At 31.3% G+C, this 17,387-nt stretch overlaps 3 protein-coding genes across 6 annotated transcripts; 2 read left to right on the plus strand and 1 right to left on the minus strand.

Moving 5' to 3' along the window:
* Positions 1-5,763: 5,763 nt before the first annotated feature.
* Positions 5,764-9,305, plus strand: LOC119671965 (dolichol-phosphate mannose synthase subunit 2). 3 transcript variants are annotated; one of them, XM_038082879.1, is made up of 3 exons: positions 5,764-5,903; positions 6,307-6,450; positions 9,142-9,305. In XM_038082879.1, the coding sequence occupies exons 2-3, from the start codon at positions 6,342-6,344 to the stop codon at positions 9,279-9,281; spliced, it is 249 nt and encodes an 82-aa protein (XP_037938807.1). In that variant the 5' UTR covers positions 5,764-5,903; positions 6,307-6,341; the 3' UTR covers positions 9,282-9,305. The 3 variants fall into 3 exon arrangements, 2 of the variants coding, with proteins under 2 accessions (XP_037938807.1, XP_037938809.1); XM_038082881.1 differs by lacking the exon at positions 5,764-5,903 and adding an exon at positions 5,975-6,107; XR_005251852.1 differs by lacking the exon at positions 5,764-5,903 and adding an exon at positions 6,534-6,638 and having other exon boundaries at positions 6,358-6,450; positions 9,142-9,231.
* Positions 9,306-9,493: 188 nt separating this feature from the next.
* LOC119671964 (nicotinamide riboside kinase 1) lies at positions 9,494-10,615 on the plus strand. The gene has a single exon (XM_038082878.1). It carries the CDS (start codon positions 9,516-9,518, stop codon positions 10,383-10,385), a length of 870 nt encoding a protein of 289 aa, XP_037938806.1. The 5' UTR covers positions 9,494-9,515; the 3' UTR covers positions 10,386-10,615.
* A 46-nt stretch (positions 10,616-10,661) lies between these two features.
* LOC119671966 (striatin-interacting protein 1 homolog) lies at positions 10,662-16,211 on the minus strand. Of its 2 annotated transcripts, none has more exons than XM_038082883.1 (3): positions 15,012-16,211; positions 13,221-14,956; positions 10,662-10,769 (listed from the first exon to the last, which is right to left on the minus strand). In XM_038082883.1, the coding sequence occupies exons 1-2, from the start codon at positions 15,941-15,943 to the stop codon at positions 13,273-13,275; spliced, it is 2,616 nt and encodes an 871-aa protein (XP_037938811.1). In that variant the 5' UTR covers positions 15,944-16,211; the 3' UTR covers positions 10,662-10,769; positions 13,221-13,272. The 2 variants fall into 2 exon arrangements, with proteins under 2 accessions (XP_037938811.1, XP_037938810.1); XM_038082882.1 differs by lacking the exon at positions 10,662-10,769 and adding an exon at positions 13,049-13,151.
* Positions 16,212-17,387: the final 1,176 nt, after the last annotated feature.

Below are 17,387 nucleotides of genomic sequence, written 5' to 3' on the forward strand. Positions count from 1 at the left end.
TGTTGGTTTCGTTAACTTAATGTTCAATTCTATGGGAGTCTTCACTGGTTTACAGTCTTTCATATTGAACTTTTCAATGATGCTTTTTGCATACTTCTCTTGTGAAAGAAAAACTTGATGCTTGCTTAAATTTTGATGAAACTCGATACCAAGACAATTACTTACTATTCCCAAATCCTTCATTTCGAAATCATTCGCAAGTGCAGCCTTTATTTCTTTTATACGAAACTTATTATTGGACGCTATTAGTAAATCATCTACATATATTGTCATCAAAACAATGTCGTTGCCTTCTCGCTTAGTGAATACACAAGGATCCTGTTGTACTGCACTTAGACCCATATTCTGTAGTTTCTTTGTCAATTTCATGTACCATGATAGCCCAGACTGACGAAGTCCATAAAGAGCTTTCTTTAATAAACATACAGGTGACTTACTTGACTTAATCGCCTTTAACCAATGCTGCGCTGTTTCTTTAACTTTTCCACACAATATTGTTGAAGTTTTTCCCACTGGTTTTGATGAAACAACTTTGTTCAGGAATGGTATAAGATAATCGGGAATTTCCATGAAGACACTCTCTTCGAGCTCTCCATTTAGATATGCTGTAATGACATCCATCTGATGGATCTCCAAATCCATTTTTGCTGCCAGTGCCGCAAGTAGTCTTATAGATGTTGAACGAGCGACTGGAGAAAACGTATCATGAAAGTCTTCACCTGGTCGTTGTGCAAAACCCTTCGCTACTAATCGTACTTTCTGTTTTCCGTCATCTTTAGTTCGAAGCACGAATCTATTCCCAATAACTTTTCGTGATTTCGGTCTTTCGACCACTTCCCATGTTTTATTCTTTAGTTGTGCCACCATTTCGTCTTCTAGCGCTTTTGACCAAGAATTTGTTTCATCGCTTTCAAGTGCCTCCAAAATCGTTACTGGAGTTTGATATGTAGTGAGAAACGCCATTTCACAATCTTCAAAAACGTTGTTGTCAGGTTCATCATCTGAATGGTTTTTATCAGCAATTTTTCTTACTGAACTTGTATTTTCGTCTTCGTTGGATGATTCTTCACCATTCCGATTTGACGTGTAATATTCTTTTCGAGGCCTACCGCATGAATTTGTGCGAATAAGTCTCGGACGACCTCTTCTACGAATGGAGTTTTCTTCTCGCGTATCTGTATTTTCTACAATTTTCGGATTGACCGACAGTTTCTGATTTTCACAATTTTCGAACGCAATATCGATATAATCATTTGTTTGGCAGTCGTTTTCATTGTTAATATAAATGTTTTCGTATTTATTATGATAGATATTTTTGTTTACGAACACGACATCACGGCTTATTGTTATATTTCGTTTTGTAGATGACCACAGCCGATAGGCTTTCGCTTCGTTTGAATATCCAACAAACATGTAAGGTTCTGACTTAGAATCGAATTTATCTCTAGTCTTATCCTTTTTTAGGACATATGCTTTAGAGCCAAATACTTGAAAATGTACAATAGTTGGCATTTTACCAGTCCACAACTTGTGCGGTACTACACCGTTCAATGCTTTTGTAGGACACCTATTCCGAATATAGCACGCTGTATTTATGGCCTCTGCCCAAAAATTTGGCGGAACTTCAGCTTGTTTCATCATGCAACGGGCCATTTCAACTAGAGTTCTGTTTTTACGTTCAGCAATACCATTTTGCTCCGGCGTATATGGAGCAGTTAAGCGTCTTTGTATACCAAATTTCCTCAAGAATAAATTAAATTCAGAATTAACGTATTCTCTACCATTGTCTGATTGTAAAGCCTTAATTCGTTTACCCGTAAATGTTTCTACTGCTCTTTTGTATTGCTTAAATACATTTAATACATCGGATTTTTGTTTTATAAAATATACTTGACAATAGCGTGATTTGTCATCAATAAATGTTACGAAATATTTTGCATCCGAATTTGATGCTGTTCTCATTGGTCCGCACACATCACTATGCACGATCTCTAATAAGTCACTTGTTCTAGTTTCTTTACTCTTAGGAAATGGTTTTTGTATTTGTTTTTCACTAATACAAATTTCGCAAGTCGGAAGTTTTTGTTTAGGATTTAATTTTAATCCGTGTACTAGGTTATTACTAGCCAATTTTTTTAAGATCGTTTTCATTTATGTGGCCCATTTTCTGGTGCCACTTTTCAATGTCACATTTTTCTTCAGCAACTTGTGCAAAATGATTTTTATTTTCAACAATAAAAAGATTTCCACATCTTTTCGCTCGAGTTATAACCTTCTGATATTTGTCCAATACGATTGCATCTGAAGGGCGAAAATGCACTTCATATCCGCTGTCTACTATTTTTGATACAGAAAGTAGACTTGTACGCAAGTCCTCGACATATAGAACTTCTTTAAGATCAATATTATTATCACGACCGTATACGTCTACAGTTATTTTCATTTTACCGACGCCGTTTATATTTGTTGTGTTGTCGTTTGCTAAGTTAAGCACTTTATTCGATTTTTGAAAGTCTGTAAAATATTCACGGTTTGCACTTAAATGGGCAGTACATCCACTATCTAGGCACCAATAATTTTCTTTTATTGAGCTAATAAATGCATCTTCAACATGATAGCTAAAATTATTGTTTACAGATTTTTCCGAATTTTTCAATTGCGTGTTATTTTCAGCTTTTGCTTTATTTTTACATCCACGTGCAAAATGTCCGATTTTGCCACAATTAAAACATTGTTTGTTTCGTTTAGAATCACTGTATCGTTTGTTTTGTTTTGCGTTTCGGCTTTTATTTCGATTTATGTATAGAGAGTTTTCATCACTATGTCTGTCTTCTTTTGTCCTTTGCGATTCAGCTTCTTCTAATATTTTCACTCGAAGTATGTCTGGCTTTGGCAGCTCGTCGCGCGTTTCTAACGCGCACCTGAAAGTATTAAAAGAATCGGGTAGGCTATATAGGAGCAGTATGGCCAGAAGCTCATCCCCGATGGTGACGTCGATTTCCTTTAATTTCACCACGGCTTCAAAAAAATCGTTGAGGTGCTCTCTAACCTTTTCACCCTCCTTCATGCGCGAAAGTGCAACCTTTTTCAGCAACGTCGCCTTGCGCGCAGGCCCTTTTGATGAATATGTGGCTTGTAGTTTCATCCACATTTCGTTTGAATTTGTGCATTCTGCAATTAATCTTAATTCTGATGCACTTACTGATAACATTATATCAGCACACGCTTTCTGATCAAAGCTGATCCATTTTGCAGCCGCTTCGCCCGTTGGACACGACGCAGTACCTTCGACATATGACCATAAATCGTTTTTTATGAGAATAGCTTTCATTTGTAATTTCCATGTATCGTAGTTTTCCGCGTTAAGCGGTTCAACTCGAATCACCGTTCCCGACATTTTTATACACGTATTAAATCTACTTTTTTATGTGCACGTGCTTTTTACTTCGCAGTGGAAGCGTGCTGGGCCCATAACCTATTATATATTTTTAGCAAAAGTGAAACTCGGGCCGATGTATTTTTAACATGTTCTTTACTTCGCTTTATTAACTATACTAAAAATGAATAATGAATAATAATTACAAAAGGAATATAGAATAATGACAGGCCAGAGTTGCCAGGCAATTAATATTTAAAAAGTACTTTACATAACAACAGATATATATATCTAACAACGTGATATTTTTTGGCAATATTCACCTTTCCTCTGATTTATTTGATAAAGAAATATTTTTTTTTTTGCAGGTAGATAAAGGTTTTTACAAGAAAGCGATCGTCTTTGAAGATGGAACCTACCAAATCTTCGCAGAATTACGCTACTTGTACCTCAATAAACCGAAAAATGACTTATGACCATGAGAATTGTACATTTAAAATATTAAGATAACCACGTTCCTCAAATGTAGATTGTAGACTACCACAAATCATTATTAAATCCTTTCTATCCTAACAGCATTGTACTCCATAATCTTAAAGTCTTGCAGTCATCCCGATGTTTCTGTTTCCCTTAAGACTTACTGACAAAGACGTGATTTCCAGACACTGATTCACATTCTAAATATATCCATCCCTAAATGATAGAAGAATGAAAAATAAACCCTCCGTTAAAGTCAGGCAAAAAAGCTGGAGAGTTCTAGAGTCATTGACTTTAAAACTACATCTTAAATCTTCAATTACATCTTAAATCTTGAATTGGCTTAACAAAAGATAACCTTGTAAACACACGATGCTAGTAGTTTTTTGCCGCATCCCATAGCACCACCATAAATAACTTGGTGCACACATTTCTTTTTGCCTCCTCAAAACGATGGATTTGCAAATATATAATGGACAGATAATCTTCTATCGACTTTAGAGAAAATCGAGAAAGTTAAAACAAAGTGTTGGCCTAAGCAGTATTCCTTCATCAATACTCTTCAATTTATATATGTCCAAATTTTCTAACCATTCCGAGGGAGGACACCACTATCATAACGTTAGAATGAATTGTTAGAATATTGTGCAACAAAATTAACTCTAACTTATACCTTTTGAACTCATTTACTGGTGATAATAACACTCACCACCAACAAAATCTTTAACCAGTGTTTTACTTCTTCAATTAAAAATAAATCCATAACTTAACCCTTTCATGAAAATCGTGCCAAAATGCAACCCTGCGAATTTCAACCGGTTAATATCGCATATCGCAAGTTAAGCATCTGCATATAGAATTTAGATGAAAATCACAATGAGCCAATGATATTTACTTATAAAAGAACAAACTCGAAACGAAATTTCTCTATTTTTCTTATTCTAGATTTTTAAATTTACTTTGACAAAAATGAGAATTTCGTTAAAGATGTTCCACATAAATACGGTTTGGTCATGATCAAAAGGCATTTTGTACAGAAAGTAAAGTTATAATTTAATTAATTAAATTAATTAATATAATTACACTTTGTTTGTCAAATCATATAAAATAGCTATTAATTTCAGGCAAATCTTAAAAAAAATATAGAGTTTTATAAATTAATCTGGAGTGTTATACATTTCGCTAGAGATCTACCAATCGAATATGATAATTGAGATAAAAATGAATCGCAATTAAAAAACTTACCTCAAGTTTACCAATCGAAAACGGCATAAACAGCACTGTTTTTACCAATATGACAAAACTATGATGACCGTAACTAAATTCTAATAGTTTCTCTCTTTCTCTGGTTCTTCAATTTTTAATTTAAGGTACTGTTAAACCGTAAGAACTTAAACGTTAAATTTGTCCCGGAACCATTCGTCAAGGCGAAATAAACAAAATTCGCTGCTTTTGTTTATTACGTTGCTGTCAATTACACAGATTACAGTACGTACCGACTAACTGAGCCTTGAGCCTTTAGTTGGTAAATCAGAACTTAAGCCAAAATAAAATGCACAACTTTCGCCACTTTTGTTTATTTCAGTGTGTCTCGGCTAACTGACCCTTTAAATCAACAAAAACGAAAATTTCACATTTGACATGGCCAACACTGTCTGAATAATGCAACCATAACTAGCTACTGTGGTTTAATTGTACGTTTAGATTGGGAAGCCCCAACTCTATTGACACCTCATGAATTTTATCAGCATTTTTATAAATGTTTGATATTAATATAATTAATATGTTAATATTAATATGTTAATATTATTAATTTTTCTAAATGTTTTAGTATAAATAAATTATTTTTAATTACAGTTAGCCATTAAAAAACTGTTATAAAAATTTTTAAAAACATATATTAACTTTTTAATAACGTTTAAAACGTAAACTAAATTCCAAACGCAATTCAAGCAATAAATATTTCTCTCACAAAGTTCACAATGTGGCAACACTCTTAACAGCAGCGTGAGCGCAATCATTTGTTTACAATATTAAGTAAAAATAAAAGGTATTGATTTACTGTACTGTTAAAAGAAAAAAACAACAAAAAATAAAAACAAGTTCTAATTGTTAATTATAATTAAATCAATTTATTACTTTTAAAACTTCGTGGATTGCAAAATAAGTGAAAAGTCGAAGTGAATCAATTTTATAATTAAAAGTGGTTACGCATCCCTTTTTACATAATTTCCATTTTGTTCTTTTGAGTTTGGTAAGTGCCAAAGGAGTGACATGTGTTCCACCTGTTTTATCTTGATTTCGCCTTTGCGGTGTTCTGCTTGTTTTGATTTTAATTAACCTCAATGTCATTACAAGTTTTTATCTGTAAACATTTTGCATTATTTTGCGCAACGCAATTTACGCTTTCGGCACGTAAAACTCTAACATTTACTTTATTTATTAACGTTTAGATCGATTTCACCTACGCATTTTTTATTTGGAATTTATGGCTTCTAATGCACATGTTGGAAAAATCGTGCTTGCTATTTCAGTGTCAGTATTTTTGTATTATTTCTTTTGGGTATCAATATTGCCATTTATGCTGATTGATGAAGGTAAGTGCAGCTGCTAGAATAACATTTAATTTAAACTTATTAAAATAATTAACGTTTTTATTTTTTTTTTCTGTTACATTAAGATTATGATTTTGGCAGTGTCAAGGAATTTTTATAGAAAGCCATTGATTTAGATTAAATATTGCAAGCAAGTGGATCCATACGTTGGTACTGATCAGAACATAAAAGTAACTTCCTTTCCCTACTTTGTTTATGGAATACATTTCTCAAATATTCCTATATGACAAATTAAAACAAAATCCACAAATTGAACAATTTATAAATACTGCGATTAAAATATTATTTAATTTATTTATATTTAAATATTAATTATTAGTTTATCTCGTATGAGATACGGACTACTTAGGCGGATTTTTATTTAATAGATATCTCGCATCCATTGCTTAAGAAAATTAACAAACAATAGTTGTTACTGTGACTCTTGTTTTAACCTAAAATAAGTTATCTTTTTTCAGTCCCAGTTTGTCGTCTAAAAAAATAAGTACGTTTGATACATTGTTGTTCTTGCTGTAGTACTGCGTGGTTATCTATATGACAGACAATATGAAATGAATTACAAATATATGACTTAGAATATGGACAGGTAAAGCAAGTGGTAAGTAAAAAGGGAATGGTTATAAGCAAGAATGGACTAAGGTGGATTTTTATTTAATAGATATCTCGCATCTATTGCTTAACAGAATTAACAAACAATAGTTGTTATTGTAACTCTTATTTTAATCTAAAATAAGTTATGCTTTTTCAGTCCTAGTTAGTCGTCTAAAAAGACGAGTACGTTTGACACGTTGTTGTTAACTCTAACCCCAACTATCCACTCCCTTACCCATGTATTTGTCTTGTAATCCTTACATGTTATCTGCTTTCAGATCCCGGCGGGATACAACAACAACAACACATTGTTGTTACTGTAGTAGGTTGTGGGGATCTATATGAAAGACAGCATGAAAATTACAAATACATAGTTTAGAATATGATTAGGTAAAGCAAATGTTAAGGAAAAGAGGAATGTTTGTGAGCAAGAGTGGATATTGAATAAATAGAATTTTAATTGAAGCTTACCTAAGTCGAGGTGGAGAAACCTAGATTCATCAATGGTAACCAGATAATTTCAGGATCGGTCTAAAAATTGAGATTTCCAATTACCAAAGGGAAGAGAGAATATACCTTTAACATGCTAATGTTATTGTAACCGAACATTGACCTGAAATCAAGCACATTAAAGTTAGACAAGGCATGTGCATAATAGATCAATCTGGTCGCAGTACATAAAGGCCCTAGCTTTAGCCTAATCCATAAACCATTATCATTAGGCAAAGCATTGCACAATGGGATAGAATAGGGAAGGTTATATAAAAATGAGGAATAAAAATAAAAGGAACAGAAAAAAATGTTAATCGAATCTGAGTTCGGCACACAGAGCAGGCTTTTGGAGCCATTAATCAGTAGTAGACAATTAAGTTATGTTCAGAAATACTCTTCAGAAAATTAGATCATAATGTATGCTTCAAAAGTAATAAATAAAAACAAAAATATTTATAAAAATTATTATATTTATTCATAAAATTTCTAAAGAAATTCATTACAAAAATTATCGTTTAAAAATCAATTGCCAAGCTTATCGGTCTTTTAGGCACTGCTCAGTTAAGAATGAGATAATGTTACGGATTTCGGAACAGCTCAAGTTAATTAGTTTTCTAATACTAAATGGGTTAACAGATGGTGAGGCTTTTCAAAAGTAATTCTATCTAATTAGTTATTACTTGTAACAATAAAAAGTTTTTAGATTTACAGACATTATTTCAAGATCTTGATTTTTTAGTCACAAAACACCTGTAAAAATAGAAACTCAACTCAAAGCACTAAATTTTAATTAGCTGTTATAAGCAAATCGAGCACTGTTTTAATTTAACTTTTTAATATTTAAAGTTGAAGATTTTGCTGCGTTGAGAATTATAATCAAGAAATCTTAATATTTTGAAAGCGGAGAATATTATTTTCTTAATGGTTTCAAGAACAACCTGGTTCGTCAATTTCGATAACCAAGTACCGTTCACTATCCCCTAGAGGTTCTTCATAATCCCAGCAACAACAACAACAACATTTCCTCAGTAATTATTCTTGCCTGTTACCAGTTTATATTGTTAATTCTAAATACTTGACAATCGCATTGTAATCTAAAATGTTATTAAATATTTTATAATTGTAACTGCAAATGTAATGTGAATAAATGTAATGGATTCCAATACTCGGAAACCAATTCTAAACTTTTCTAAAAATTGACTAAGACTAGGCTTACTGACCTATACTTTATACATTATTTATATCACTTATAGAATATTTTTTGTCATACTATCTTCAATATAAACAAAAATAAGATGAGAAAGCAATAAAATATAAAAAAATAAATAAGTAATAATAAATATAAATATTTACTAGGCATTGTAAATGTTAAGAAAACTTTTTATTATAGCGTTGCATATGTACACCCAATATATATATTCTACATATATATATAATGCATATATATATATATATATTATGCAGTGAATTGTATGATATTTTTCGTTTTCAATTATAATATGTCGGCTTACTTTTGTGCTTTAATTAATGTTGATTAAGCACAACTGAAGAAATAACTATAATAATTCCATTTTTCATTTTTCTTTGTAGAAAATCTGTTACATTCGTTTTTTCCACCGCTTGAGTACGCATTCATTGTGCCCGCTGTTTTCGGTGTAATCTTCCTTGGAGGCATAGCAATATTTACACTTTACCATATGTGGACTTATGTGAAATCAAAAACAATTTAAAACACTATTCAATTAACAGAAAAAAAACCACATCAAATTATTTTGCAATACTTCCAGAAGAGATAAGAGAGAGAGAGAGATTGGCAAAAACTAAATTCAGTTCCAAAAGGTCAAGCAAAGTAGGAAGTTTATCACAAAATCAAATCAAAATTTTATAATAATAAATTAGACTCTCATATGAACTCAAAGTAAAGTGGAGGATTAGTTTATTGTAGATCAATAATTAAAACGAACATGCCACAGTGGTTGGTAATTGGTGTCTCTGGCGTCACCTGTGGTGGCAAAACGACTTTAGCGCATAGTCTACGTGATTATTTTCAAAGTCAACGTAATATACAGCTTTGGAACACACCATATGTTATTTGTGATGTGCAGTTACTATCACAAGATGACTATTTCTTACCTGTCGATGATCTACGTCATAAATGGATTGAGAAACTGAATTGCATTAACTTTGAAGTAATCACTTCATTGGATATGAAACAAATGTTATCGGATATAACTTGGACTATGAAGGGCCGATATTTGGCTACTGATCCAATAAACAATATCGACTACATTAAGGATGTGGGTATATCTAATAATTTTGAACATTATGCACCACAAACACATCACTATCAAACGCATCACTACAATCAAATCTTAAATCATCATCCGACGCACATAATGCGTGTAAGTACGCACTTGTCACAGGCACGAGATAATAAAATAAATATTTTGATTCTTGAGGGTTTCATGATATTCAATCAACCGGAATTGCTGACGTTATGTAATTTGAAATTTCATTTTCATTTACCATATGAAAAGTGTTATGAACGTCGTCGCAAACGCACTTATGATCCACCAGATGTTACGGGCTATTTTGAAATGTGTGTTTGGCCGTATTACGAGAAGAATTTTGCAGCTTTCCGCGATAGGAAAGATATAATATGCTTGAATGGTGAAATCAGTAAAGAAAGAATCTTCAAATATGTGTTAGAGAGGATTATGTCTTATTTCGAAGAACGCTGTGACGTGGCTTGTCCACCTCCTCATAAATTACTTGGCATTCCAGGCTGTAGTAATGGCCAAATTACTAAAGTATGCCCCATGGAACAGCAGTAAATTATGGTTTATGGTCTCCGTTTTATTTTGGTTAGGGTTATTTATTATTAAAATACGAAATTTAAATTTAACGTGGTTATAAAAGAAGCTTTTAACTGGTTTAAAACTTTTAACTATTTATTTGATACAAATAAATTCTTTATGTAAAGGAAGTTTAACACATACTATGTAAATATGTACATACACAACATTTATATGAAAAAAAACAAGTTCATTATATGAATTAAAAAATAAATATATTAAAAAAAATAAAAAAATTTGTTAAACTTAGTTGAATATTAAGATTGTAATAATTGGCTTCATTTTCAACAATAAGATTTAAAGATTTCAGTTGCAAGAACGGCCGGGTCTCCCAAAGGTATTTTGCAAGCAGATCCCCACGAGCTACAACAACAACAAAGAGGTTTCAGTATCAGATTATTCTCATCTGTGAAAATAATGTAGAATCATATATTGTATAATATTAATATAATATAAATAGCACATACAAGGGGAAGTGGGATCAAACCACTCTTCCCTAAAATATTTCGGACTATTTTACATTAGTCATTATAGATTTTTATTAACTGAATGTTTTCATATAAACTTTGGATTAGGTTTCAAAAATTATACTCTTAAAACCAGATATGTAAAAGATATACGAAAAAAGTTTGAAAAAAAACAACTAAACCTTCATATGTAAATTTTCAACACCCACAAGATATTCCATATCTCGTAGCTTGATTAGTTGGTTATTAAGTAGCTTGGTTAATTATACTCCAGACAGTTTAGAAACTCTTTAATCATTCTACTACTTTCTTAGTACATAAGTGTGGAGATATCAGCATATTAAGGTAAGTTATCGACTTTTAAAATTTGTGAAACTTTTTGTTGATTGAGTAATGTTTAATCTATAACTTTACGAAGATCGGAGAGATATCCATTAATACTTGCGAAATATATCTGGAATTTACGGTTACGAGAAATTATACACTTCTCTTACGAGAACGCTATAAAAATTTGCAATAGAATGTTAGTACTTAATTGTCATAACTTCGGAAATTTAACCTCTATTATCAATATATGAAATTTGATTTTGTTAATGCGAGTTGTGTTATTATTTAAGAGAACATATGGATCTCGCATACTTATATGATATATAATAAACAAGATCTCATTTTGTTCGAAAACCATTATGACGAATGTTGATTAAGTTGTAAATGAGAGGATAGCTTTATCAATTCTTGCGTTTAAATTCTAAGATCAAACAATCGCCCAAGACACTTTTTAATCTCCTCATCGAATAATCGCACTTTAACACATTTCAATATCTAACCGTTTAAATAATTCAAATAGAAAAAATTTCAAATGTCAACCGGGCATACCACTATTGTGACGACATAGTGACGATGCATTAGGCATTTTTAAACCTCCTCTCCGCATAAAAAAAGAACCAAGAGCAAGTTGGAGAAACCTATGGATCCAAAGACCGATTTGACTGCATACACAGCCTTTCCATAATAATAATATACTCATCTCAAGACAGTTCTTGTTGCAAAACAAAGGTTTCGTTCTTCCTGAAAGATTTAACGGGGTCCTATTGCGAAATTTTTTGCAATCGATGTATCCATAATATAAAGAAAGGGATAGTGAAATGCGGCTTGGAGGGAGGACTCTAAGTAGATATTGCTTCGATAGCGGTTGGTTATCTTTACTCCCTGAACAACCTACGAGACCCTGATCACCGTGGCATGTGAAATAAGTGCTTCAAAAGGTTAATATGCTTTCAAGCACTAATTTGAATGTTAAAAAATGACTACAGAGTTTAAGTTTAGGATTGAATTCAAAATGTTGAACATTTTGCAGTAAAATACTTAAATTAGTTAAACTATTCTATATTCTCAAATAAGAAAATTTAAACAGAAAGGTGTGCGTAATTATTTTTTATAAAAACATTTCATATCAATTAACATTTTTATTAATAATATATGTCAAAATTTTAGTACATTAAATTCTAATTATGAATTATATATTATAATTAATTATGCGCTAATGATTAAGATGAGTTACAGAAATTAGTTATGAGTATGTTAACAGGCACATATAGTATCTGAATAATGTTCTCCACAACACATACTCACATATTATCATGCATCCTATATCTTTTTTATTTTATTTTTTTTTTTCAGTAAAACAAGACACGCTATTGTAAACTATTGGTATTGAATTTATTGCCAGGAAAATATGATTTCATGTGCAGTACTACTACTTTAACTCTGAGTATGAGATATTTTTGGACTTTTATTTTTTTCTATTTTAGGAAATATATTTATTAGTCAGGTAATTTATCAACCAATAAATATATTTCCATATAACGCTAGTCACTTACATGAAATTTGTTTTATTTAAAATTATTGTATAATTATCAAAGCAGCATCGGCTGTATTTTATATTTTTTTATTGTAGTTGTTAGATTTTTCATATTTTTTTTTTATATTTGATATATTAAATATATTGTTAAATTATATTATTGTTTATAATTTCTTCAATGTTATTGCTCCTATATTTATTACATATTTTATTTTTATGCTTGGCTATAATATATTATTATTGTTTTATAAGTTTTTATGATAGTTTATAAATTTCATAACTCTAATTTTTATGAATTAAAAATAAAAACTAAGTCAATAAAAATCAAGAAATGTTAACGATAGCGAAATTTTTCCTCTACAATTCTAAACTATTACAAATCGCGTACGAAAGTAGTCAATTTGTTGAATATTGAAACTGAAATAAAATGATTAAATTTTAATTTTTTTATACATAAAAAGACATAAATTTTAAAAACGCGCTCACCATAAAAGTTAAGCGTTTAATTTGTTGCAATACGATTAATATTATCTTAGTTTTAGAGTGCGTCCCAATCTGTTTGATTATTATATACTTCATCCTCTAGCCACATTGAATAGTTTGCTTTAAAGTAATCTGTTAATTCTACTTTACGATCCCACCAACCCGAATGACCAAAGAAAGCAAAGTCCGAGTGTGTTAGAATCTCATCGCTGGGAAAGCCACTCTCAACTCCGTACTCAGTAAGTTGTGCATGTCCGTTTGCGCTATTGGCAGCATTATTTGCGGCGAAACCATTACCTTCCGCACCCATATTTGCGCCTGTATTTCCAGATGAATTATCTGAATTAGCCGAGTTGCCACCATTATTTCCACCTGCACCACATTTTTGCGTATCTTCTGGATAGCGTCGTAAATTGAAACGATCCACACAAGCACGCAATGTACACTCTTCCGCTTGAAAATCCCACGGTCTGGACTCCAAATCATTTCCGAATGCCCAATCATCATTTAAACGGTGACGTACTTTTGCATAAATGGCACTCATAGTTTTCATATTCGACTTACGCCACTGTCGGCCCAAATATTTAGTTTGCATTTTTAATAACTTTAAAACGTAGAGCTGCATCATCGCATGACGTACTTTCAGCGTTTTTTTCAATATTGGTGCAGATTTAAATACCACCAGCATCATTACACGGGAGTGCTTCCATTTAATTAGCTTATTTAATATTCTTAAAAGATTTATGCACGAAAACACGTTCCGCCATGAGTAGGGTTTATCAGACACTGACACAAAACTTTCACCTGACGAATCGGGTTGTTCTCCGATCACACAGGAAGGAAAATCTAATAAAGGAATAGAGTTTTGCATCCCCACGTATTCTGTTATATTTTGATTAAAGAATTTTAACACCAATGGTATGCAATTGGCGAAGACTAGATGTTGTGACATGAATTCGAACTGATACACATGATTTATTTTAAAGTGCTTCAAATATAATAGAATAATAGCCGATACAGCTTTAACAATGATTTCTTTGTGCCGTCCCATATCCATGGTTAACTTAGTGGATTGTGTTGCAGTAATAGGCATCTTTTTTGGCAGTACATCAGCCATTATGTTAATGCTTTCCGTTTTCGATTTTGAGGTTGGTGACGCGGCTAACAGAACTTTAAGCAGGGCAATCATGTATTGTGGTAGATTGGGTAAAATTGATTGATAAAGAATTTCTGCTGGTGTCGAAGGTATTTCGGTTTCTTGTGTAGATATGGGATTACGTGCAATATCTTCCTCTTTTTTAATCTGTACGTCTGCTAAGCTTATGTACATGTGCCTTCTTAAAGTTTTCACGCCTTCATGTATTGGTTGTGGTAGGCCAGCTAAGCTTTCGTGATCATCAATAAGCGAATAACCAATGAATTTATTTCGTGATATATCTAAAAACTGATCAATATCCTTTTGCCGAACTTTAGGTGTCCATGGTAGACGTGTTGTTAGTTGCACCGGTTGTGTCGGTGTCGGTTGAGAGCAATTTGCTGGATTATTGGGATTTTCTGTAGCTGTTGTTGACGGATCTTCAAACGGTCGGTAGTATTGTGATAAATCTTCATCTGCACCGTTAACATTATTGCCGCCGTTGCCGCCATTACTAGTAGATGGCGCACTCTCATTACCTGGCGTTAACTCCATATCCATTTGTTCCTGTTCATCTAGAAATCGCTGTTTCATTAAAGAACGCCTATAAGAGAATAAAATTTAATATATTTAAATAAAAAAGTATTCTATAAACTCACTTAAACCGTTTTGGATTTTGGTTATCCAAGATGTCAGTTGCAGTAGCAGGTGGCGAACTTGCACGCATATATTTCGTTACTTCCAATGTATCTTCAGTAATTGGTTCCAAGCCTACTTTCACGCGATAATCATTTTTTAAATTCTTTAACAATTCCATACCGCCTAATCCAAGCAATGTAATCTTCCACAACAGCAATACAACTTTTTTCATAGGAAAATGTGGTGCTGCACCGCTACAAAACCGTGTTATCATGCCCAGTAGTTTAACAGCCATCAATTCTCCATCTGGCAATGGACTATTAAGTTCTTGTATAAATGATTCTGCAATATCTTTATAGTCTTCACTGCCTTTTTCACGCTCCTCGCGTATTGTTTCAGTTATTATATATAGTACAGATAATATAACACGTAAATCTGTAGAATCTACAAGTGTTACGTTAGTGATTTTAACGGCAACAATGTCTGGTGAACAGGCGCTTTCTATTTCCATATTAAGTAGCTCTATAAACGATGAGAATACGCCCAAATTGTACAGCACAATAACATTATCTCTAGTAATTTGCATTTGCTCTTCATCTGACTGCACTTCTGCCCAGCAGCCTTGCGCCAAATAAAGTAAACAACGAGCTGCCTGCATACGAAAATTACGATTGGATACCTCCAATTGATCTATTAATTTCATAATAATGCTACGTTGCGATGCCGCATTTTGCTTCTGCCAGTTTGGAGGCAAGTCATACATTTCCATTTGGTCCTCGAAGGCCTTAACATTTTGTTGGAACTCATGGAATTCAGTGTAACTATACAATTCTGATATTTCATTTTGATAAGTGTCAACGTCTGCATAGATAAAATCTAAATCGGGTCCATCACAGTTTCCGTCCACATCATGTGTATCTTGTTCAAAGGAATTGTTTATAGAAGATAGCATCGAAATCAACTTGTAGCCTGTGTTTGTGTGTGTACCTCGCAGAAAGTAATTAATGATGAATTAAAAAATATAATACAAATTTCACGAATTTTTTGTACGGCACTTAGTGCCGCTTTGTACATATGTTGCCGTTGAATTTCATTTATTTTTTAAAATTAAAACTTTTTATTAATAAATAGAGTTTATTTACTATACGATTACTATGTGATTATAACTAAATTTCTCCAATTTAATATATATTAACAAAGAAAGACTTGCAATACACGGAAAATTTTCTTTTAACATCAACTAATAGATACATTCCACATATTCAGTGTTGCAGTGAGCAGTATTTAAAATAGTAGTGTTGCCTATCATAGCTTTGCATCATCACATATGAGCTCAATGTAAAAGTGTAGGAATTTCAACTACCACAAACACTTGACAATGGTTACGATATAAATTCCCAATATAAATATATTTATATATATACAGCTACATTTTTAATTACTTTTTTAACAACTGCTTTGTGCATAGTAGAATATACTATATATATAATATATAATATATATAATATGGTTATAATGAGGTGATTATTGTAACTTTAGAAAATTAAAAAAAAATTAAATCAATAAAGCGAAAGTTGCATAAATTAAATTAATTATTTATGAAGTAAATTGTTAATTAAAAATTATTTTTATACTTTTAAGTTCAGTACATTGTATTAATACATCACTTTACAATACGTTCATGAGAAATTTTATCAAAAAATGGTTAGTATATTGTCAAAATATATTTTAAATATTTAATAATGAATAATTTTAATTATAAGTATATCATTTCTTATATTTTGTTATGTTATTCATTTTCTTTTATATTGTTTATAAATATTATAAATTTTTACTTTTTATTGATTATTATGAATTATTATTATTTATATTGATTATATGTCATCAATATATTACATATTAATTTTATATTATGAGTATATTATATGTTGATTAATATTGATTATTCTTTACATAATATAAAAATGAATATTTTAACTGTCGTATTTTTTTACATTTTTAATTTTCTTTTATATTGATTATATATAAAATATATTTTTATGAACAACATATTTTTAAAATAATTATTCCTATTCTATACATTTTTAAATTTTTAATTTTTTTTGTATAGATTACTGATTATATATATTTTTATAAACAACACATTTTTAGAATAAATTCTGCAATTGTTATATATTTCTACTATTAAATTTTCTTTGTGTGGATTTTAAATAAAAAATGTTTTATAAAAATATATATTGCAATTGTTATATATTTGTATTATAAGTTCACTTCTACACTGATTATAAACAAAATAAAAATTCCCAACAATCTATATATAGATTATTATTTATATTGCACATCGCCCTGCTTTGCAATCATGATAAGCAATTTTCAATACCAAATTCACCACACTG

This window comes from Teleopsis dalmanni, chromosome 1, assembly GCF_002237135.1.
Source record: "Teleopsis dalmanni isolate 2A chromosome 1, ASM223713v2, whole genome shotgun sequence".
Taxonomy (NCBI): Eukaryota; Metazoa; Arthropoda; class Insecta; order Diptera; family Diopsidae; genus Teleopsis; species Teleopsis dalmanni.